The sequence below is a fragment of the Suncus etruscus genome, chromosome 18 (assembly GCF_024139225.1).
Source record: "Suncus etruscus isolate mSunEtr1 chromosome 18, mSunEtr1.pri.cur, whole genome shotgun sequence".
Classification (NCBI taxonomy): domain Eukaryota; kingdom Metazoa; phylum Chordata; class Mammalia; order Eulipotyphla; family Soricidae; genus Suncus; species Suncus etruscus.
The window spans coordinates 21183015-21207998 of NC_064865.1; the positions used below are offsets into that span (position 1 = coordinate 21183015).

Here is a 24984-nt window from a genome sequence, read left to right on the forward strand (position 1 = left end):
GCTGATGTTTCTAGAAAGCTAAAGTAAGAGCAAGGGTGCAGGGCAGGCTCCAAGCACCACCAAGAGTGATTCCTGAGCAAAAAGGTAGAAGTAAGCCCCAAGAACTGCTAGGTTTGGTTCAAAACCCAAAAAAGAGAGCAGCAAAGAGCAGAGTGCCACTGCTCTTTGATGGATTCCTGAATCAATCAATTCCCAAGTTTTCCCCCCATCACTGTTACCACAGTTCATGGCCACGCCAACAGGAAACAAAGAGCATGACTGCTTAGTAAGAACTTCTGCTCTGGGGCCCCCAAAAATCTGGAATTCATGACCATAGATCAGACATCTTGATCCTTCAAAAAAAATCTGTGTGTGTGTTGAGAGAGAGAGAGAGAGAGAGAGAGAGAGAGAGAGAGAGAGAGAGAGAGAAAGAAAGAGAGAGAGAGAGAGAGAGAGAGAGAAAGGAATCTTACAGCAGAACCCTAATCCCCAGACTCCCTTTGGGCTCCCCCCACTTTGTCCTTTGTTTTCTCCTATGATTATTTGAATAAAGAAGGGAAGGGGCGGCGTCCTCCTGCCCACTATTCATGCATTGAATCTTCCTGGCACAGCTCAGGACTGGGTTCAGAAGGGCTCTGTGCAGAGGATGGCACAGGCCAAAATCTTAAAGAGACACATGGAAGAGAGTTACTTTATTTTTGTTGTTTTATACTTGGGCTACTCCCAGAGGAGCTCAGGCTCTGCACTCCTGACTGTACTAAGGAATCACTCCTTGCACTGCTCCAGGGAACCGTGGGATGCTGGGAAATCGAACCTGCGTCAGCCTCAAGCAAGACAAGTGCTCTCCCCACTGTGCTATCTCCCTGGACCAAGAATTACTTTTTTTTTTTAATTTAAGCACTGTGGTTACAAAATTGTTCATAATCGAGTTTCCTTTGAACAATGTACACCACCCTTCATCAGTGCACATACTTAAGAACTTTTAACACGGAAGAGCTAGAACAAAAGTTAAGGCCTAGCATGCAGCTGAGGGGACCTTGATAAGAATTCCAGCACCTGAGAATTGCTGGGTGTAGCCCACAACCGTTTCTCCCCAAGAATTTTTATCTGGGCACAGGAGATAGCCCAGAGGGCTATTATATGTGCTTGGGAACCTGAGGCCCCAAGTCTGATCTCCAATACCCATCCCCAGACTATATGACAGAGTCCTGAAGAGTCTAACATTTCCAGGTCCAAACACAGAAGTGTCAGGTGTGGTTGGCTGAGGGCTCCACACATGGTTCCTGGATTCCTGTGTTCCTGAAGCTTCGGTACATACCTAAGACCCATTACAGCAGAGAGAAACTCCGTTGCAAAGCTGTGTGTCCCCTACCTTCTGCCTTTCCCAACTGGGGACCTCCCTACCTTGTTTCTTTCCTCTTCTCTATCTGACTGTTCTACCTTGCTTCATGCTGTGAGCATCTACTCAGTTTCCACTTGCTACTGCTTACATCACATGGCCCATACAGCCAGCTTCACTGTGACACCTCCTCCCCAGCTATCTTGTATGGCTATTTCTCCTTGCTTCATTCAGAAAAAGAAGGCCAGAGGTATATCTTGTGTTTAATGAGATGCATTGCTTTTAACAAATGTCAAGATAGTATGGTGAAGCTCACCACAAAGAGTGATGAGTGTAGTTAGAGAAATAACTACATTGAGAACTGTCCTAACAATGAGAATGAATGAGGGAAGTAGAAAGCCTGTCTAGAGTAGAGACGGGTGGGGTGGGGAGGAGGGAGATTTGGGATATTGGTAATGGGAATGTTGCACTGGTGAAGAAGGGTATTCTTTACATGACTGAAACCCAACCATAATCATGTTTGTAATCAAGGTGTTTAAATAAAGATATTAAAAAAAAAGATAGTGGGCCCGGAGAGATAGTACAGCAGTGTTTGCCTTGCAAGCAGCCGATCCAGGACTGGTTGGTTTGAATCTCGGTGTCCCATATGGTTCCCCGTCCCTGCCAGGAGCTATATCTGAGCAGACAGCTAGGAGTAACCCCTGAGCATAACTGGGTGTGGCCCAAAAACCAAAAAAAAAAAAAAAAAAAAAAGAAGATAGTATGGTAATAATATCCAGAGAAAATAGAGACAAGAGCCAGGAGGACTGCTCCATGGTAGGAAGCTTGGCACAAAGAGCTGGGGAGACTAGTTAGAGCATAGAAGGGACCACTATGACAATAAGAGATGGAAATTATTACTTTGGACAAGAACTAGTTGTTGAAAGGAGGGAAAGGGATATGCATGGTACCCCTTCAGTAACAGTATTGCAAACCAGCATCTAAATGGAATGAAGGAAGAGAGAGAGAAGTGGAGGGAATGTTTGCCATAGAGGCAAGCAGAAGGTAGGGCATGAGGGAAACTAGGGACATTGGTTGTGGGAAATGTGCCCAGGCGAAGGGATGGGTGTTGGACACTGCGTGACTAAAACTCAGTCATGAACAACTTTGAAATTGCATCACATTGGGCTGGAGTTTAGGAAGGCCCAGAGTGTTCCCCTGAGCACAGCCAAGAGTGACCCCCACAGCACAGAGCCCAAGTAGAGCTTGAGAACCACCAGGTGAGGTATTTCCCACATCCCAATAAAAGGATAAATATTGTACACTTCCACTTATATGAGGGGCTTAAAATACACCAATGAGATTATCAAGACCTTGACTACAGGATGCTTCTCTATTGTGTAGAGATTTGCTCTCTCTTAAAAAGTTTTCAAAATCAATCATGGCTGTGCAATTCTGTGAATAGGCTTCAGACACTCCAAATATGGGTGAAACAACTAATTTTCTGCTTACATATCTCACCATAGCAAAAAGGTCATTTGCTCTTCAGTTGCAAACCAGGAAAGTTGGGAAAACCAAGAATAGTGATTTCACCTAACTTGCAGCCAGTGAGAAGCCAGCATTGAGGCCCGCAGCAGGGTGAGGCCAGGGCTGCTGGCCATGTCCTGTGAGCGCCGAGACTCTTACCCGGGAGGTCTGTTCTGTCTGCTCCCTGCAGGACACCTGGTCCAGCCTGCCATCGGTCTGGCTCCTTTTCAGGCCAGTCGAGATGTCGGGGACATTGCTGAAATCTGTGTGAATAGTGACAAGAACAGATGTGAGGTTGGGCCCTTTGCAGGGAACAGGAATGAGCAGTACAGAAGTTCAAAAGGAAGCAAGAAAACCCAGTTGCTGGCAAGGCAGAGCAGAGAGTGTCTCCCGAACAGGATCTGGACACATTACCAGCAGAAATCAAGGTCCCTGGCAGTGCGGAGATATGGAGGGTGATGACCCAAAACATCACTGTTTTGGATTTTTTGTTTTGGTTTTTGGGCCACACCCAGAGGCGCTCAGGGGTTACTCCTGGCAGGCTCAGGGGACCATATGAAATGACAAGGATTAAACCCAGATCCATCCTGAATCAGCAACATGCAAACACCCTGCCGCTATTTTATCACTCCAGCATCCCATCACTCAGAGCCAATGCTGTTGTGGACTAAGATTCAGATACAGTGACCACTATCTATACTCCCCTATTTTTGGCTGAGTGAAGGCAAAATCACTCAGATCTCTTGAAAAAAAAATCACCCCCTCAAAATTCACAATGCTATAGGGCCACAGATTCTTATTAAAACCCATATCTTGCTCATCTGTAAGCAGGCTTTTTCTAGCCTCACCCACAACTTCATCCTCAATGGAAAGTTCCATTAGTTAATTCCCAGGGCTAGGGTGAAAGAAGAGCCATCTAGCCTCTGTATTGGTGGGGTTTTACATCCACAATTTACATCCATCATAAAGGAAAACACATACTCAATAGTTGAATTTGTACCAAACATGAACAGGCTATTTTCTTTTCCTTGCCATTTCCCAAGGGATACAGCCTAGCAACTAGTTTTCATACCATATTTACATTGCATCAGGTAGGAGAAATAATCTATAGATAACTGAAGCACACAGAAAAATGTGAGCAGAGTTAGATGCAAATAGCAGGGATAGAAGGAACCTGATGGACTGTAGAGTGTGGTGTTTGAGGGGCTCTTGGTACCAATCCCCCTTCGAAGACAGAGGGACCAAACATACCAGATCTACCATACTTCATAAAAATATTAGTTACTCAGGGCCCCCTTGGAAACCTACTTTCTTTGCCACATTGACACTGGCATGTTCCAACAATGGTTCACACTTGAGTATGGCTTAACAAATTGCAATTCATGGAGCCAGAGAGATAGCCCAGTGGGAAAGGCATGTGCCTTGCATAATGCTGACCTGAGTTCTATCCCCAATATCCCCGATGGTTCCCTAAGAACCAACAGGAATGATTCCTGAGTGCAGAACCAGGAGTAACTACCCTGAGCACCACTGGGTTTGTTCCCCAAAACAAACAGACAAAAATTGCAGCACCAGGAGCTGGAGAGATAGCATGGAGGTAGGGCGTTTGCTTTGCATGTAGAAGGACGGTGGTTCAAATCCCAGCATCCCATATGATCCCCGAGCCTGGCAGGAGCGATTTCTGAGTGCAGAGCCAGGAGTAACCCCTAAGTGCTGCCGTGTGACCCAAAAATCAAAAAAGAAAAAAATTGCAGAACCAGTATGGGTGTCATTGTGTTAAATGAACAAGTAGAAAATGTCTCCAATTGCACCTAATGCTACAACCATTTCCAGATCATTCCAGAGCTCACAATTACCTATTTGGGGAAACAGTGCTATAATAGGGCAGCTTCTCAAAGAGAAGCCAAACACAAGATTGTTCAGTCTACGATGATATACGTAAGCCATCCTCAAAAATACTTTCAGGGTCAGAAAGATAATACAGAGGGGATGGTGTTTTACCTTGCATGTGGCCCTACCCTGATTCAAATCTCTGACAGGATTTGAGCAGCACCACAGATCATGCCTGAGCACAAACCAGAAATAGTTCCTGAGCACTACTAGGTGTTCCAATCCCCCAACCCAATTCCTGCCTTCATTCAGTTGGAGAACTGAGAACAGAGCTGGTTCAACAAAAGAGCCGCCTGCCTTAAACAAATCAAAGGTGGAAGCAGGTCAGACCCCAGCACTTATTTCCACACTGCTTTAAACAGTTCTGCCTGACATCCTATCCCTGGCCTACGACTATGTATAGTCCTTGCTTCTCTGCCCACGCCCCCAGCCCAGCTGCCAACATGAGTTATTATATCCTTCCCCTCCCAAGTCAGACTCTACCACCTCAATGGGCAGGCAATGAGACTGGGTCCAATCCCTTCCTCCAGAGCAGGGGTGCTTGCAGGCTCAACTTTATTGCTCCAAAGTCTTGCTGGCCAACTCTTGGTAAATGAAGGGAAAATAAAATTCAGGTCATCCCTTGGATCTGGTTAACTAGCACTGGTCTATCTCTGGCTGAGCCTCTACCTAGCAGAAATTAACAAGAAAATTGACAAAATGTGGCAGAAATAAACAAGCTCCTGAGAAATTTTTCCCAGGCTGGGATCCCCCCTATTGCTGAGCAGAGCAGCCTGGGTTATCAAGTGTTGTCCTTCCTGTCCTTGGATCTACCTTTTCCCCTGTTTATTCCATCAGTCAACAGATTTCATGACAGGTACCCCACATGAGTGATACTCAGCTTGGTCCAGGTCCCCCCCCCCACACACACACACAGGGAGACAAGGGGGTCTGGGCACAGACTATGGTCACAAGTGTCCTTCAGCGCTATTACTCAGCCCCTCTGCCACCCTTTCCAGCAAAAGGGAAAAAGGGCACCATTCTGGAGGCCATAAAAATAGAAGCATCAGGAACTGCCACAGGGAAGGTGGCTTCACCCACTCAGCTCAAATGTGGATTCTAAGTTTACCTCTCTGTCTCCTCCAAAGCCAGCCTCCCCAACCACACAAGATAGTGCAGCCGCTACTTGGTACTAGAACCAATGGCTGCACCCCAGCAGAGCAAGGTGTCAGGAAGACAGTGGCTGGGGCAAATCAGGAAATACTCGGGCAAGGGCTGAGCACAGTCCTGGGTACCTCCTCCTGCCACTTACTGCTCAGAACCTAGCTCTGGACAGTTAAGACGCAGGACACATGGGCATGATGCCATTCACTGGTCCTGTCCTCACTCAACCAGTCAGAGGAGGCAGGAGACCTACCCAGGCCCTCAAGAGACAGATACACTCATACAAGCACATATGGACACACATGTGCGCACACACTCACATGAACACAGAAATAATGCTCACCCTCACATCATGGCAGCCAGAAGAGTCGAGAGACATGGGGCATACTCAGGAGGCAACCAGGGGGGTCTCGAGTCCAGACACCCGGCTGCCACAAAAGGTTTCAGAAGTGCGATGGAGAGACTCAAAAAAGCCATCTGTGTTCTCAGAAACAACTCTGAGAGGAACTGAGTTAAAAACCTCAAGATGGTATCTATCGCTCCCCAAGGCCAAAATGAACCCAGTAAAATAAGGGAACATTTGTTTCCCCGAATGAGGTACAGCAAAGCATGTCTCTCGAGAAGTTCAAGATGGTGATAAGAGTGGCAGGGAAGGCTGTGAGGGGACAGACAGCTGCACCTGAGGCACAAAGAGTGAGAAGGAAAATCACTGGCCATTTCTGCCTTCTGCTCTGCAGCACAAACTCACATGCACCTTGCTTCTCTGGATATCAGATCCTAAGCTCTGCTTTGGGAGACCACATTCTTTTCTTTTTTTATTTTTGGGTCACACCCAGCAGCGCTCAGGGGTTTCTCCTGGCTCTACCCTCAGAAATCGCTAATGGCAGGCTCAGGGGACCATATGGGATGCCGGGATTCAAACCACCATCCTTCTGCATGCAAGGCAAATGCCCTACCTCCATGCCATCTCTCTGGCCCCGAGACCACATTCTTTTACGATCCTAACATGAAATGTGTGCCTCAGTTTGTACCAAAGAGATAGCCCAAGGTGCAGAGCACAGGCTTTGCATACAGGAGGCTTGGGTTCATGTCCCAGCCCTGCACGGTCCCCTGGGTGCTTCTGGGGCAAGCATAGAGCCAGGTCCAGCCATTGAAAACTTCCACAAAATAAAAACAAATTCATACTTCAAATAGACCAACTTTGTGCATCTGCTTACCAAAAGGCAATATGATGACTAGTACTACTAGTGAAACAAGGATAGAATAATAAGCAGGAGTTGATCTGAAATAAAGATGAATAGGGCTAGCACAGCAGTGTTTGCCTTGCAAGCAGCCGATCCAGGACCAAAGGTGGTTGATTCGAATCCCGGTGTCCCATATGGTCCCCCGTGACAGCCAGGAGTAACCCCTGAGCTGGGTATGGCCCAAAAAAAAACAAAAACAAAAAAAAAATGAATAGGGGTTGGAGTGATAGCACAGTGGTAGGACATTTGCCTTGCACGCGGCCAACCTGGGATGGACCCAGGTTCAATTCCCAGCATCCCATATGGACCCCTGAGCCTGCCAAGAGTAACCACTGAGCACTGCTGAGTGTGGCTCAAAAACCAAAAAAAATAAAAAAAAATAAATAAAAAGATTGAATAAACACAGGCACAATGCCTGGGAACAGGCACAATGCCTGGGAACAGATCTCTGGAACCCAAGGGTGAGAAGACAGCATGGCAGAGACATGTGAACCTTGGTTTAGACATAGACATCTACACTACTGTACACTCAAAACACAGCCCCTTGCACTTCTGTACACTCAAGTACACACCGAGCGTTTTAGAATGGCCAGAACTGGGGCCATCAGAGGCTTATCCAGCAGTGCTCCAGGAGCTGGGAACTGCTGAGAATCAAACTCGGAGCCACAAACATACTCCCCCCCCCCCATCCATGCCCAAGAAGACTTGATAAAGCTTGGAGAAAAACAAAGAGTACATATATCTGGCTTTGTTGTTTTTCTCTTAAATTCTTAGAAAAATTTAGCTACCCCATAGCTAAAGGGGTGGGGAGATAACACTTGTGTTCATTTATAAAGGGTTCTGCTTGCTATCCTTTCTTACCAGGCTGAGAGCACTAGCCCTACTTGGCATAGACGGCAAAGACCCTTCCTTTTGGTTGGGTCTCAACAGCCTCCATGCCAGACCTCCAGATTAAAGGGTCCCCACCACAGTGCCTGAAATGATATATTTATTTGGTAAATTTCACACTGCTCACAGTTATACTCTGTCATTGGGCAAAGACAGAAAGAAAAGAAAAAGAGAAAATCTCATTCTAATACATCAGTCTCCCCAGGGGGGCCTACGTGTAAGATGACATCCAGCTATTAACCCAAAACAAAGGAGTTCCCGCACTTTCCTATTTCCTCATAAATCTCTACTTTGATATGTAAAAGCTGATCTGGATCACTCTGCCCTCCCTGGCCCTGGTGAATTTTGTTCTGGATAATAAAGAAAAGTCAGTTCTGGCTTTTGGTAGAGGCAGAGAGACATCAAGGTGAAAAGCAGAGGCCAAGGGAGACTTGGGACATTGGTGATGGGAATGTTGCACTGGTGATGGGTGGTGTTCTTTACATGACTGAAACCCAAACACAATCATGTATGTAATCAAGGTGTTTAATTAAAAATTAAAAAAAAAGAAAAGCAGAGGCACCCTCAGCACAGCTGGAATACTGGAAACCAGCAGAAAAGATGCTGAGAAACTCTCCAGGTTCAGTGAGTGAAAACAATAATATTAAAGGTACAACCAATGCCAGTTCTGTAAACTCTCAGAAAATGCCTCTAGTGACACTAGACAAACAAACAAAAAACAGTTAGCAAAGTACAAAAATAAAGCCAGAGGATTGAAATGAGAAAATGGCAAATAGAAATGATGATGCATGGTGAGTGAAATACATGTGAAATAGAACACTATGTTGGCTCAGAGAGTTGCACGTTTTCTTTCTTCATGAAAGCCCATAGAGTTCTTGGGGATGAGATGGGGAGCACATTGGAGCATGTAGGTTATGTAGTCACCATGTCCCCAACATTTGTGCCATTGATCCATAAACATCCAGGATGCCCCTACTTGGCAATGTCCCTTCTGCCAGGAACTGCCTGTGGCTCTCTCATGGTCAGGAATTCAACTTGGCCCATAAGAGGTCTAGAGCCTTCAAAGATACAATAGACACCAAAATGCACCTGACCTTGAGTAAGTGCAAGACCTTTCAGCCTCTTCTCTTCACCAAGAAAGGAAAATGATGGTCTGTGCCAGGAGTCAGCGCAAAGGGCTGTAATACATGCTAGGGATGTGAAGAGCCTGAGTCTCATCCTGGACTATATCAAAGCACTGTTCAACAAGACTTGACATTAGCATTGCATGGGAGGCCACACATACACAACAACAACAATAAAGTATTGTTTAGTTGAGCGACAGAAAAGATACATTCAGATAAATCTTAGAAAGGCTGGGGCAGAAGTGATAGCACAGCCATAGGGCATTTGCCTTGCATGCGGCTGACCCAGGACAGACCTGGTTCCATTTCTGGCATCCCATATGATCTCCCGAGCTTGCCAGGAGCAATTTTTGAGCACAGAATCAGGAGTAAGTCCTAAGCATCGCTGGGTGTGGCCCAGAAAACAATCAATCAATCAATAAACTGCTAAAAAAAAATTTGGAATTTGGAGATAGAGCACAGCAGAAAGGTTCTGGCTTTGCATGCAGCCAATCCAGGTTTGATGCTCAGCAACATAGATAGTTCTGAGAAACCCAGCATGATTCCTGAGTAAAGTCAGGAATAATCCCTGAGCACTGCTGACAGCATTAAAAATTGAAAAAAGCAAAACAACAGGTTTATTATATAGTATACTTCCTTAGGTTTCTCATCAAGCTCAAGAACGTTTTAGTTGCTTAGTCATTATTCCCTGTGCTCCCTCTAAGTGAGAGCTATGAAATAAAAGCTTTATGAAAAAGGGAAAGGTTATAAGAAATCATAAAGCTATCATAAATCAAATTACTATGTCAAAACACAAAATCAAAATCAAAAATATAAATCAAAATACGGAATGGTGTATGATTCAGGAAATCATACATGATTTAGTTAAATTTTTACCTGGATAATACACTGTGGATCACCTTTTACATTTACTAATGTTCCACTTTGGGGATGCATGAAAAGCATGCCCAGCCATGCCCAGGGGACCATATCCAGTGCTACGGATGGAACTGTGGTCATCTACTGGGAAGGCAAGGACTATACTAGCTCTGTTATCTCTCTGGCCTAGACATTTGCTAGTTTTATATTTGCTCACATTGAGGTTGCATCATTTCTGTCATTATGTTCTTAATCTGCTCCATTTGTTCAATTTCACTCTCAATTTTTCCACAACACAGTTTCAGAAACAAAGAGCAGGTAGAGTGAATCCATGAAATACTAAATCTGTAAAGATATTTAGACAATGTCCACGTCACATTCTTCTCACATAGTTGTGTTTAGACTAAATGTGGATGCAATTTTAAGAAAAGGTTAAGTTTTGGACAACTCAGAAACACCAGTGGAAGACTACAGTATTATGCACATACAAAATTATGACTTTCCTCAGCACTCCACACTTCGCCCACAGTTATAAAAATGCATTAATGCCCACGAGGCACAGCTTATGATGATGCCAAGAACACATTGAGTTCATTTGCACAGAAAAACTTAATATCTCTCAGCTTTTACATCTGAACCTGCAAACTCTGTAGAGCAGAGGTTATTTTTACTTATCTGATTTCTGTACATTTTACTCATGCTTTTATTTTAACATGCAAAAAATTATGACGTCTTGCCTTAATTACATTTACTGTGCTCTCTGCTGTCACCCAGGCAAACTTATTACTCATCATCACTGGTGAGTGGAACAGAATGAAAATTAAGCCATTTAAGTGTAATAATGGAAATAATAGATGGATTATTCAACAAGAGACTAAAAGAAAAAACTTGATGGTAATAAGAATTAGAGAAGTGCTCAGCACTCTCATTAACCAAGAGATTATCATTGATACATATTTTCTCACACAGATAAGAATCAGTCCTTTTCTGACAGAATCTGGTACACTACATGTCTTTATGAGGCTAATTCTTCTATTTTGGGGCTTGGGGCACACCCAGTGACACTCAGGGGTTGCTCCTGGCAGGCTTGGGGGACCATATGGGACGCCAGGGATCAAACCTGAATCTGTCCTAGGTTGGCAGCATGCAAGGCAAATGCCATACTGCTATGCTGTCACTCCAGCCCTAGTTCTTTATTTTTTTCTTAATTTTAAACAATTTTATTTATTTGCCAGTTTATACAAGTATCAATTATATTTTTTACTTTTTACATCATCCCAACACCCTTCCCTCCACCAAGATGACTCCAATCTTATGCTCCATGTAAGCTCAGTGTCATAGACAAAATTTTCAATTCTGATGACCTTGACAATGTATTGTTCCCTTGTTTCTCCTTTTTATTTCATCATTGAGATATTTTTTCTTCTAATTTTCCTCTCATTTCTTTTCTAATTTTTTTCTCATTTTTTTCCTAGTTTTTAATTATATCACCGTGATTTATCAAGTTGTGCATACCACAGTCGTTTTAGGCATTCAGTGTTCAATCACCAATCCCATCATCAGTGTGACCTTTCCCTCACCAGAGCTCTAATTCTTGAGTCAAGGAAAATCAAGACAAAGGTCTGAATGCTCTTGTTGAGGGAGGGTCCTGTTGGCCATTCTTTTAGAGGGTAAATATCATGCTGGGCACATATGGAATCAATCACCGTCCTGGTCCATTTAGCCAGAAGTCACATCCCAGCTGCCAATGCTCTACCCCAGTGCCAGTTTGGAAGATGGAGGAAAGTGACTGAAAGATGAGACAGTGCAGTGGTGGCTTGTAGTTGACTAGGATCTAAGCACCACCAATAGGCCAGCACTACAGCAGCTACTGACAGCAAGGAATGGGCCATGGCCATGCCAACTAGGACAGAGGGAAGAAAAGGCCTTTAGAAAAGAGGGGAGAAGGGGAGGCAAAAACACCCATCTCCTCTGAGCAGGTATTGGTGGGGAGGGTGTGGGGAAATGTGCAATAACCCAAGGATGCAAGGCTTCTTCTTGGGGCTCCTTCTTGGGGGTTCCAGCTCTGAAAGGGAACTTTAGCTCCAGCACTAATCACCCAACACAGCCATGCCAGCTGGGTCCTCCATACCACCTCAACACAGTAACCTCTACCTATGACACACTCACATAGCTTCACAGAGTAGCATCCACGTCTCAATGAGAATGTAAGCTAAACTGCCCCAGAAGCAACCTAAACAACAAATAAGCCAGGCCATGGAGCCAATTCTGGTAGCAGATGGACACCTTTACCTGAAGATGCTGCTGAGAGTAGAATAGTCACTGGTCAGAGAGGGAGTGCTGTGCTGAGTCATACACACAGGATACCAAGAGAAAGGACACGGGTGGCTAGGTGGGGGTCCCAGACACTCAACACAGGACTTATGTCCACTATGCCTGCCTAAGAGTCGAGTGCTGCCTGCTGGTAGGAAGAATAAAGAATAGAGTGTCTTGGGCCAGAGTGGTAGCACAGTGTTAGGGCGTTTGCCCTATACATGGCTGACCCTAGACGGATATACGTTCTGTCCCCAGCATCCCATATAGTCCCCTGAACCAGAAGCGATTTCTGAGTGCAGAGCCAGAAGTAACCTGAGCACTGCCAAGTATGCCCCCCCAAAAAACAAAAACAAACAAAAAAACAAGAATAAAGTATTTTTAGGGGATACAAATCTGGCTCTGCCTGAACACCAACAGTTTCATAAGCAGCTAAACACCCAAGGCCTCAGCCACTGTCCAGACAGGCCTCTTGGTGTGTGAATTCTCCAGTTTAGAAGAAAGGAGGGTGCTGGGCCTCAAATTACAGCTTACAGTCAAAGTCAACTCCCAAAGCGGCTTGTAAAGAACCCAGTCATGGGAAACAGAGAGGTCATAACTCTGCAGGATCGGTCAGAATCATGGTGCCATGTCCAAAGAGGAGCAAGGATCATGATTGAAAAACTATTGGTTTGTTTCCAGTGTCAGAGATTGAAATCCAGAGCTTTCAGATATGTAAGGTAGATGGTCTACTCATGAACCATTTCTCCAGGCCCATTGAAACTACTGCTAGGAAAAGTCGACCTTTCCCTGGACTGAGAAAGACCTTCCTCCCCACCCAAAACCCCAGATAAGAGCTGGAGTCATCCGCACCATCCTGACTTCAATGTAGGATATACAGATTCCAGATCTTCAATACAGAAACATGATACCAACAACAGAGACTGTGAAAAATATAACTGTATGGGCACTACAGACAATGACCTGGATTGGACAAACTAGTTTGCCTGGAGCCTAGAAATGGTCTTATGTCTGGAAACTTCAGGGGTAGGGTCTCCTTGCACTTAGGCCAAAGTTTTTCCTTTCCATGACCCCATACTTTGGTGGGCCCATGCAAACACTAATTGCCACTCTAACATTGTTTTTACAGTGCTCATTTGACTCTAAACCTTTAAGAAACCACCAGTAAAAATATCTGGAACTATTAAAAAAATGGTTTACATTAGAGTTAACATATATGCTTTTAGTTACACTGGCATTCTGGGAGATAAAGGAGGGAGATAAGGGATATATGCTTGGGAACAGGGATGAAGGGAGGAGAGCACTGGTGATGGACAGGCCCTCATTTATTGTCATTGTGTACCTTAAATATCACTGTGTAAGATTTGTAATTCACTTTGGCCACAATAAAAAAATAAAAGAAAAAAAAAGAAAAAGAAAAAAAGAACTGGAGTCAGAAGACTAGGCAGGACACCAAGGGCCCCATTATATATGTCTTGTCAGATCTGCAGGCATTCAGGGAATAAAAACACTTAGCTGGAAAAATGAGTCTGAGGAGAGTAGAAAAGGTGCATTAAAGTCCCTTAATTACTAATTACCAAAAGCCAGCACCGTTAGGGAATGCTCTCTTCATAGAGGTCCAATATTCACTCTTTTATCCACCACTTCTCCCAGAAGAAGTCATTCTAGAGAACTGAGCATTGGCTGTCCCTAGTATATGCACCCATGTGTTCTGGGAAAGCCTAGCCCAGATAGATTAGCAAAATAGGCAATTGGGTGTTAATAATTGTCCTTCTTCCTGTGTTTAATGGTTCTAAACAATAAATACTTTACTTGGAAGACAATCTGGGCTCTCAGTCCATAAGGCTATGAGTCCCCTCAATTCTTGCTTTTATTTCTTAGATCTCTCTTGTTTGCTTCATCCTCACTGCACCCCAGCTTCAGGCTACTCACTGCAGCCCAGTTTCTAGTATATACTAAAGATGGTTCCCTGACCTCAGAGTTGGCCCTGGGCTTCCTAGGGAACCATGAAAGAGAATGAAAGGGGTGGCCATCCAGACAGTCCCCCCTGCATGAAGGTACAAACAAGAGAATGTAGCTACGTCCTGCTCCCCCACAGATTGTGACCTTGTCCAAGTTACAACTTACTATCCCTGTGCCTTGATTTACCCATGCTAATAACATTTACCATGCTAATAACATGGCTCTGCTGCACAGGGTGATGTGAGGGGTAATTAGTGCTTTAAAGGTCTTTTGTGAACTTTATCTTGCAGACAGCCTGCTATTACTAGGAAGCCTTCACAAACACCTTCTCTCCAGCAGTCTGGACCTGCCTCTATTTAAAGAGGCAGTGAACATGCTGTACAACCAGAATTGAAAGCTGGGTTCATTGTTACTTTGCCCTTTATTTTGTTTTTGGTTGTTTGTTTCACTTCACAGACTTTGGTAAGACTGCACATGCCTAGGCCTGTTTTACATAGTTGTGTTAATCACAGTGAATAAATGTATTTTGCAGGAAGAACCTGTTTCTACTTTCTTTCTGACCCTTCAAGAACAGAGGAAGGATGAGAGATGTGCCCAAGGTCAAGTACAAGACCCTCGGATCCTGATCAGTAGTGCCTCCCAGGTAAGCCTAAGACCTTAAGTGTCCTTAAGTAGTCTCAAGGTTTAAGCACAGGCCCACCCTAGAATCAAGCAGACTCTGCTCCTTTCCAGTTGTGTTTTGGTTCATCTACCAGAAGGGTGCTCCATCACGGCCATTCCAGCTCTAAAGCAATACGTGGGCAAGAGACCAGCTCCCTGCTGACTGGAAAGTGCAGATGGGTATCCAGTTCTTTCAGACCATCGTGAACATTACCAAAGTCCTCAACAGTGAGCAGGCGAGCAGGGCCCTCCCTGCTGAGTCTCAGAATAAAACCTTACAGCCATGTCCCTAAGCTCCATGGTGTGGTCCAGACCTCTTAGAAACTAAGCCTTCACTTGACAAGAAGAGAATCCCAAGAACCTTCCTCTCACTTGTTAGATCCCCAAAAGCAGGTCTGCTTCTCACTCTTCATGAGAACTGTGGGGGCAGCTATGTCGTTTCTTTCTCTGGATTCTGAAGTTCCTCCTATTCACAGAACTGTTGATCTAATTGCTCCATGACAAAACACAAGGCACAGGGCAAGGCAAGAAATTGGTCGAGTTGAGACAAAGTCAGTACATGTCGGGGCCGGAGAGACAGCATGGAGGCAGGGTGTTTGCCTTGCATGCAGAAGGATGGTAGTTCAAATCCCGGCATCTCATGGTCCTCCAAGCCTGCCAGGAGTGATTTCTGAGCATAGAGCCAGGAGTAACCCCTGAGCACTGCTGGGTGTGACCCCCCTCAAAACAAAAACAAAAATAAGTCAGTATATGTCCCTTGAGCATGGTGGAGCCTCTGTCTGAGAAGGAGCCAAGAGAGCTGAGGCGACACTGAGGGTGGAACAAGTACCTCACTCTTTCCTATGTATACACACACACTCTGCTGGGCCCAGGAAAATCCTAAGAAGCAGCTGATGAAGCCCAGGATTCTTAGCCATATCTGGAACCCCACTCCCTTCCTTCATCATGTTATCCAAGCAGTAATGACAAATGCCAACATACTAGGAAATAAGTTTCAGATTGACAGATCATGGAAATCTCAACATTTGCTAGCAGTATCAGCCTAGTAGTATCCCAGGAAACCCAGTGGGAAAGTTCCATAGAAATCTACCAAGCTCTGGGCCAGAGAGACAACATGGAAGTAAAGTGTTTGCCTTGCATGCAGAAGGACGGTGGTTCGAATTCTGGCAACCCATATGGTCCCCAGAGCCTGCCAGGAGCGATTTCTGAGCGTAGAGCCAGAAGAAACCCCTGAGCGCTGCCTGGTGTGACCCAAAAACCAAAAAAAAAAGAAGGAATCTACCAAGCTCAATGAGCCTAACAGAAACACAAAAGGTTTACCTAGCACCAGCCATAGCTGTCAATCCTTAGACACTGATTTTAGTAACATCATGGAGAGATCGAACAATCATTTCAAAATGACCCTGCTCATCTAAGTTTTGATAATTCTATTTGCCTTTGTGTCAGAACAAGTAATATAAAGTAATTTCATTTGTGTCTGCATGGAGGCAGGCTATAGTGGTGGGTGGGAGATTAGAGACACTGGTGAAGGGAAGGTCACTGTGGTAGTAGGATTGATGTTTGAACAAATTTAATGCCTGAAATGACTATATTATGAACAACTTGGTAAATCACAGTGTTATTATAAAATTTAGGAAAACTTAATTTAAAAGAATTTAAAGTGACATTACAGTATATATCTTAGCAATTTCACTACTATGATATTGCTCTGGTATAATGCTTATAAAATTATACCAATATGATTATTAGAATAAATGTATACATAATTTTTTTAAAAATAATGTCCAGGGGATGGAACAATAGCACAACAGTAGGGCATTTGCACTGCATACGGCCAACCTAGACGAACCTGCGTTTGATCCCAAGCATTCCTTATGATCCCATGAGCCTGCCAGGAGCGATTTCTTATTGGAGGAGAATTTGGATCATACCTGGCCGCACTTAAGAGTTACTCCTGGCTCTACACTCAGAAATTACTCCTGGCAGGCTCAGGGGACCATATGGGATGCTGGGATTCGAACTACCATCCTTTTGCATGCAAGGCAAACACCCTACCTTCATGCTATCTTTTCAGCCCCTGGGATCAATTTCTGAGTGCACAGCTAGGAGTAACTCCTGAGTGCCATCAGGTGTGGCCCAACCCCCCTCCCAAAAGATGTCCAAATATCACCAAAGTTGTGTCATTTTGGGGGAGGGGTACATTAAACTTTCTGCATCATTCCAAGTGGACCCCCAATGCCCATCCTCCAGGGGCAGCTGGTCAGGTTCCTTGTAGAGGCTGAACAACCATCCTGCTGAATGCAGCCTTTACCACCTACCATAAAACATTATGCCCGTGAGTTCCAGCAAGCTACAAAGTGAGCTTTTGGATGCAGGGAAGATACCAATGACCAAGAAATGGGGTTCAAGGGTTTTACTTAGTGCAGAGCAAAGAGTAACTCCTGAGCCTTGCTGGATATGACCCAAAAAAAAACAAAAAAAAGGAATTGATCACAGGGAAAGTAATAGCATTGGAGTTAAGGCTCTTGCCTTGCAGGTGACCAACTCTCAGTTGACCCCTGGCAATGCATATGGTCTCCTGAGCACTACCGATGCCTCCCCTCCCCCCAAAGAATAAACAAGAGCCCTAGAGAAAGTACAAGAGTGAATGCTAGTAGCTGACAGCAGTTCTGACACACTGTATCTGGTTTCCTGAGTACGCCAAAATATCTTCTTGCTTCCCCTAGTGAACAAACACAACTCTGAATAATTCCCATACTAAGGGCATTGAAGGGCAGCGTGAAGGAGCCCTGTGTTTGGGTGGCCATGGACTCAGACATCGAGGACTTTCTATGAATTGGCAGCAAAAGCATTAATTCTGAGTTGGGACTGCTTTAGGATAATGGATTTCTACGGAAACAGGCTCTGTGTGAGTGGGTCATGAGAACAGGGTACTGTGGGCTTAGAATAGCCCAACAGAGGTGACAAGACACAGTGAACCAACTGGTATGGTGGTTCCAATGCATGAGACTCAGTCCACAATGCAACCCCCACTGCCTCCAACATGGTGTGAACCCTGCACCCCAGCGCAACATCCTCTCCTCTGGTTGTCTCATTTCCTGTGATCTTTGGATGCACTTCCCTTACCAGTTTCCCCCTTCTGGAAGCAGAGGGAACCGTTGCTATGAACGAGCCTGACCCTGGGACATGGGGATCATCTCCCCTGAACTGGCGCTGAGTTTCTCCCGCACCCTACAAAGTCCCAGCCCCACAGAGACAGCCTCACTCCTGCCTCACTGCTTAGTTTTCTTTGTGTTGTGGGGTGTACACCCAGCAATGCTCAGAGCTTACTCCTGGCTCTTCACTCAGGGATCACTCTAGGCAGGCTCGGAGGACCATACAGAATGCCGGGGATCAAACCTGGCTTCATGCATGGCAAACACCCCGTAGTGCTACTCCTCCGGTTCTCACTATTTTTTTTTTCTGCTTAATATGATGGTTAATTTTAAGGTGTGCTTCCCCAACCTGCCTCCTCCTTCTGGAAGCAGAGGGAACCATTGCTGTGAATCTGCCGGACATTCCATGCCATCTATACAACTCATCCAGCCTCATAATTTCACTGTATCAGCTAGAAGAGGGGAGGGTTGTTTCTTCCCTCATCACTGGAGCAAATCCACGTCGTTTTTATTAGAATAAGCACCACAAAAGAGAGAAAAAAAACCCACACTGTGGGCAGCTGGATAGGTGGGGTCAGGCTAAACAGACAGACGTTGAGTCCTCAGCCTCTGGCCTGAGCTGGGGGCAGGAGCCAACTAGGTCTCTGAGCACTGTCTGTAGGAGCCTCCACTTTACTTGCCAGCAATGCAAGAAAGAAGCATGAAAATAAAGCTCAGGGACTCAATTCTTTCCTCATACAAAGATATATTTTACCTTGAACACACACCCCCAAAACGTTTGCTGTTGGGTTGGAGAGATAGTACAGGAGGAAGGTGCTTGCCTTGGGTGTGCCAACATGGGTTTGATCCCCGGCATCCCAGAGGATCCCCTGAGCACCACCAGAAGTGATTCTTGAGGGCAGACACAGAAGTAACCCCAGAGCATCACCGGGTGTGGCCCAAAAACAGAAAGGAAAAGAAAAAGACTTGCTGTTCATGAAGGAAGTTAAACTTAATAGAAAAGGTGAAGAGAAGAAAGGTCAGTGATAACTACAAGCACCATTTGAAGTTGAAATGCCTCCCCTACTCCAAGACTCTGGAAGATTAACTGCAAGACACTTCTACCTCAAAGTCCCCGCACTAGAAATCCACTTTGCATTTGTGTTAACTTCGATCTACCTTCAATCATAAAGCCATGATAAGAGTAACTTAAAAAAGTGCTACTTGGGGGCTAGAGAGACAGCACAGTGGTAGAGCGTTTGCCTTCCATGTGGCTGACCTGGGGTTAGATTCCCGACATCCTATATAATCCCCCAGCCTGCCAGGGGCGATTTCTTTCTTTTTGAAGGGGGGCACACCCGGCAGCGCTCAGGGATTACTCCTGGCTCTGTGCTCAGTAATTGCTCCTGGCAGGCATGGGGGATCATATGGGATGTCGGGATTTGCACCACTGTTGGTCCTGGGTCGGCTCCTTGCAAGGCAAATGCCCTATCGCTGTGCTATCACTCTGACCCCCCCCTTTTATTGTTTTTTATTTTGGGGGGGGGCATACCCAATGGTACTCAGGGATTACTCCTGTCTATGCGCTCAGAAATCGCTCCTGGCTTGGGAGACCATATGGGGCGCAGGGGGTTGAACAGAGGTCCATCCTGTGTCAGCTGTATGCCAGGTAAAAGCCCTATCACTGTGCTATCACTCCAGCCCTTTTTATTTTTTTCCTAGGGGCGATTTCTGAGTGCAGAGCCAGAAGGATCCCTGAGCTCCACTGGGTGTGGCCCAGAAATCAATCAATCATTCAATCAATAGTTTTAAAAATGCTATTTTATGCAAAAGCAATTATTTTTGCTTGCACAAAGGAGTTGCAATGGCTCCCATATATATATCAAAATATTTTTGCACAACTAACCTAGTTCAAGTCTGCAAGCAAAAATGAACAGCCTCAAAAGAAACCACCGCAGATTCCTACCAGAAGGAAGAGGACCATGCCTTACCATGTGGGGTGTTCTTCTTCAAGTTATCCAGGAATTCCTCCAGCAGCTGGGACTGATTTGGTGGGGGCAGTAGGCTTTTCTGGGCCCTTGAGATAAGATCAGTCTCTGAGCAGGTGCTGCTCAGGGTCCCATTGTCAGCGGGGGGCCGGGCGAGAAGAGTCAGTCCCACACTCCTCTCAGCCAACAGGCCTTCCATCTGCCTCACATCCAGGTCCGCCATGGCTTCCCCATTTAAGGTCATATTCTCATTACCTTTCCTCACCCCTGAAAAACGAGGAAGAGGGGAAGAGGGAGAGAGAAAGGAGAGAGAGAACAGAGAGAAGTGTTTATACATTGCACAAACCACACTCTGCTCTCGGGATTGCCCCATTTGTTCAAAGGAAGTCCCCGAGTCTATTGTGTTCAGGGCCACTTAGTATTGATACCACAAACTTCAGCTCCATGCAGAAGTGAGACTGCATGGAAGGGAAAGCGCTGAGAAACTCTGAGAGGATCACTCAGGCTCTGAGATGAAGGGCTCTGAGGTAAAGGATAAAGTATTGAACAGGAACCGAACTCAGATTCACTGAGGCTGCCTGCCCAACTCTCCTTTCTCCCATTTGCCTTCTCCATCCAACTGACTCTGTATACACTCTCTCTGTATCTCCTGACTGCTCCCTGCACTCTCTCTCTATAGCCCCGTTGCACAAACTCTCTCTTCCTGCCCCCTGCTTGTTCTATCTATCTATCTATCTATCTATCTATCTATCTATCTATCTATCTATCTATCTATCTATCTATCTATCTATCTGTCTGTCTGTCTGTCTGTCTGTCTGTCTGTCTGTCTGTCTGTCTGTCTGTCTGTCTGTATCTATCATCTATCCATCCATCTTCCCTCCTGCATAGGCATTTTTCATTTTTTCTTTTTTCTTTGGGGGGGGAGGTCACGCCCAGCAGTGCTCAGGGGTTACTCCTGGCTCTACACTCAGAAATCACTCCTGGCAGGCTTGGGGGACTATATAGAATGCTAGGATTCCAACCACTGACCTTCTGCATGCAAGGCAAATGCCCTACCTCCATGCTATCTCTCCAGCCTCATGCACAGGCATTTTTCAACACCTGTAGTTCATTTGTTCTAGAATCCTAGAGGCCCTTCCCTGCCAGCCACGCAGGGAGGAAAGGTGCCCAGCCAGCCTGCATGCCCTCCGTGGGAATGAGGAGAGAACAGAGACTCCCTGTGCTACACGGACCTTCCCCATATGCCAAGCCATCAGGGAGAACATCGCTTATAAATATCCGGTTGAGATGCTGCTGCTCATCCACCTGCGCTGTCACCGCAAAGCCTGGGAAGGGAAACACAGGGGGAGGGGACAGGCCCCCAGTCATCTCTCGAGGCATCCGGAACCTCCAATCCCTGCAGCACGGCAGCTTGGGGAAGTGCAAATTGCAACTATTTTGAAAGCACACGTATCCGGAAAAAGAAGAAGGCATGGGACAGGAAGGTTAAGAAAACCGTGGGTGCAATTTTCTTTCAGAGTCCAGGCGAGAGGCCCACCAAGAGGGCATTTTAGCAAAGACAGGAGCTGTTCCCTGACATGAGCTACTGAGAAGTGGGCTATTACGGTCAGAGAGGCCAGAGAAAAACAGCAGGGTTAAGGAACTTGTCTTGCATATAGCTGGCCCCAGTTTAATCCCTGGCAACACATATGGCCCTCACCCCCACCCCCACCAGAAATGACTGCTGAGCACAGAGTCAGGAGTAAGCCCTAAACATCACTGGGTGTGGTCAAACTGCCTTGTTCTCAAAAAAAAAAAGAAAAAAGAAAAGAAAAGAAAAGAAAAAAAAATCAGGCTGCAGTGGAGAAGACTAGAGACTAGTCACTGTCATCTGACAGGCATAGAATTCCAGCTTTGCCAGATCAGGAGGCTAAACATGATCATAGTTTTCCAATAAGATACTTAATGTCACCCAACTGTCCTGGCCAACTATGGCAATGTGCGTTTTACTCCAATTCAAATGTCATTTTGAATTGTAAATGGAGACTAATGAAGCAAGAGAGATAGTTGGTAAATAGCTGTCCCTTAGGGCTGCAGTGATAGCAAGAGAGATAGTTGGTAAATAGCTGTCCCTTAGGGCTGCAGTGATAGCACAGCAGGGAGTACTCTCACCTTGCACATAACCAACCCAGTTTTGATCCACAACATCCCATTTGGCCTCCCAAGTCCCGCTAGAAGTAATTCCTGAGTGCAGAGCCAGGAGCAAATCCTGAACACTGCCAGGTGTGGCCCCCAAACAAAAACAAACCAACAAAAACAAAGTGATCAGATAAGGTGGACACTGATGGATAAATGGATGGATGAAAAATAGAAAAATGTGGGGCCGGGCGGTGGCGCTGGAGGTAAGGTGCCTGCCTTGCCTACGCTAGCCTAGGACGGACCGCGGTTCGATCCCCTGGCGTCCCATATGGTCTCCCAAGAAGCCAGGAGCAACTTCTGAGCGCATAGCCAGGAGGAACCCCTGAGCGTCACAGGGTGTGGCCCAAAAACCAAAAAAAAAAAAAAAATAGAAAAATGTATGGTAAATGGATGGATGGACAATGATAGATGAATGGATCAAAAGATAGATGAATAATTGGATAGACAGTGAATGGATGAATGGATGGATGGGTGGTGGATGGATGGATGAATAGATGGATGAGTGAATGGATGGATGGATGAATAGATGAATAAGTGGATGGATGGATGAATGGATGGAGGGGTGACGGATGGATATATTCAGACAACGCACCTCTAAAAGTGGCACAAGCCACCCCAGAAGAGAATTCATCCTCTCCACTCAGAGCCCTTAGCTCTCCCTTCTAGCTTCATGAGACCTGCTCATATGATTCAGAACAGCCCCCAAATCCACCTTGCATGGCTCAGGCACATGCCAACCTTCAACCAGGTCTTTTCAAGTCTCTGCACTCAAATAGGAGAACAGCCACTGGTGGCCGTAGAAAGCCGAGTCAAGGTCACCAGAGGCAGAGATGGGGGAATTCAATGTCATAGAAGAGGCAAATAGGTTAATCAAGTTCTCTGAATCAAGCAGCAAGAATCAAACCCAATAGAGAACCTCGCTCCCTTATCATTATTGAAGCCACTCAGTTGCATCAGCGCTCATGGTAAAAGTCACCACCTTGCTCTGACACCATCCTCCACTGTTCCCAGTCTCTTCTTGTCCATACCTCCTCCTTGGTCACCTCAGTTCGGGGGTTAAAATATAAAAGTCTCTTTTCACTGAACACTGTCTGCTCCGTATATATCACAACTGTCCTCTGAACAGAGCCACACGCAGTGGTGCTGGGGCCATGCCTCATGAGACTCGGGGGCCAGAGGAAAGACATAGGCCAAGAATGGACTCAAGGTCCTGAATGTGCCAGGCAGGCAATCTGTCACTTGAGTCACCTCCCTGACCTCTGGCAAGGAACTCTGAACAAAAATAACAAGTACCATTTACTTGTGTCATTTTAAGGAGCAGACTTATATTAGTGCATTTAAGAAGGTAAGACATGGGCCAGAGCGAAAGCCCAGCGGTAGGGTGTTTGCCTTGCACACAGCCAACCTGGGATAGACCCAGGTTCGATCCCTGATAGCCCACATGGTCCCCCGAGCCTATCTGGAGTGATTTCTGATCACAGAGCCAGGAGTAACCCCTGAGCAACACTGGGTGTGCCCCACACCAAAAAACAAAAAGAAGGTGAGATATAAGATTTCTAAAATTAGTCTTATTTCACCAATGTTTTTCTGTGACAAAAGGAACCAATAAAAAACGGAGCTAAACTGTAAGACAGGGTCACCTTCTATGAAGAGACTGAGGCAGACTTCAGAAGAAAAGCAAGAATTAAATATGACCAGGTGATCTGGGTAACACTGATTCTTTATGCTAAACTAGAGCTAAAGCCTAGTGGTCAGGCTTCTTCAGGAAGACTGAGTACAGTGAGAGGACCGTGTTTATACAGAGAGGTGGGCTGTTGGGAGGTAGCACTCGAAGGGCTAAAAGTAAGCTGGAAGCAAAGGCGTAGATGAAAATAACTGTCAAGACGTCTGAGTTAGAAAAGCAAAGTACACACACTTCAACTCATTGTGTTATATTTTTGTCACCACTGTTCCATATGTCTCATCCATTTTTATAAGGTTCCTTTTCATTGCTTTGGCATTTTCCCTAACATAGTCACCTGCTACCTAAGATAAAGAGAAATGAAGAACGGGGAGCCGTGGGGCATTTGCCTTGTACACTGTTGACCAGGATTGATCTGGGTTCAACCCCTGGCATTCCTTATGGTCCCCCAAACCTGCCAGGAGCGATTTCTGAACACAGAGCCAGGAGTAATCCCTGAGCGCCGCTCAAATAAAAAAGGGGGCTGGAGAGATGGCATGGAGGTAAGGCATTTGCCTTTCATGCAGAAGGTCATTGGTTCGAATCATGGCGTCCCATATGTTCCCCTGAGCCTGCCAGCAGTGATTTCTGAGCATGGAGCCAGGAGTGACCCCTGAGCACTGCCATGTGTGACCCAAAAACCAAAAAAAAGAAGAACAGAAAGTTCAAAAACTACACAACATTTTTAAAAATATATTAAATGGGGAAGAATTTTAGGTTCAGACAAGAGAATAGTGAGACCAAATCGGCTAGGCAAGTCCTACCACGCCCACTCAAGGAGGTGGCTGGTGCTTACCAAAGTCAGACATGGCACCAGTCTTGGTGAGCTGCACATCACACACATTCAGAGGAAAGACTTCGATTTCATCAAAAACCTACAAACAAACAAACATGACAAAATAAGATGACTGCATGGCCTGAGACCCTGGAAAATTATTCTGATTCTTTCTAAACTAGAGGCCACAGTGAACACATTTAAATGAGATTCTGCCTGTGTTCACCCCCAGATCCACAACCAGATTTTTTAAACAAATCTGACTGTTCTTTTGTTTCTCTAA

At 45.5% G+C, this 24984-nt stretch overlaps 1 protein-coding gene across 1 annotated transcript in view; it reads right to left on the bottom strand.

Moving 5' to 3' along the window:
* The window catches only part of TIAM2 (TIAM Rac1 associated GEF 2), a 101201-nt gene that overhangs the window by 36845 nt on the left and 39372 nt on the right, over window positions 1-24984 (bottom strand). Inside the window, exons 11-14 of the mRNA XM_049765459.1 lie at window positions 24723-24801; window positions 21261-21353; window positions 20032-20295; window positions 2984-3087 (exon numbers count right to left, since the gene is read on the bottom strand). Of these exons, the coding sequence (XP_049621416.1) occupies window positions 2984-3087; window positions 20032-20295; window positions 21261-21353; window positions 24723-24801 (540 nt within the window). The remainder of the gene's footprint in view (window positions 1-2983; window positions 3088-20031; window positions 20296-21260; window positions 21354-24722; window positions 24802-24984) is intronic.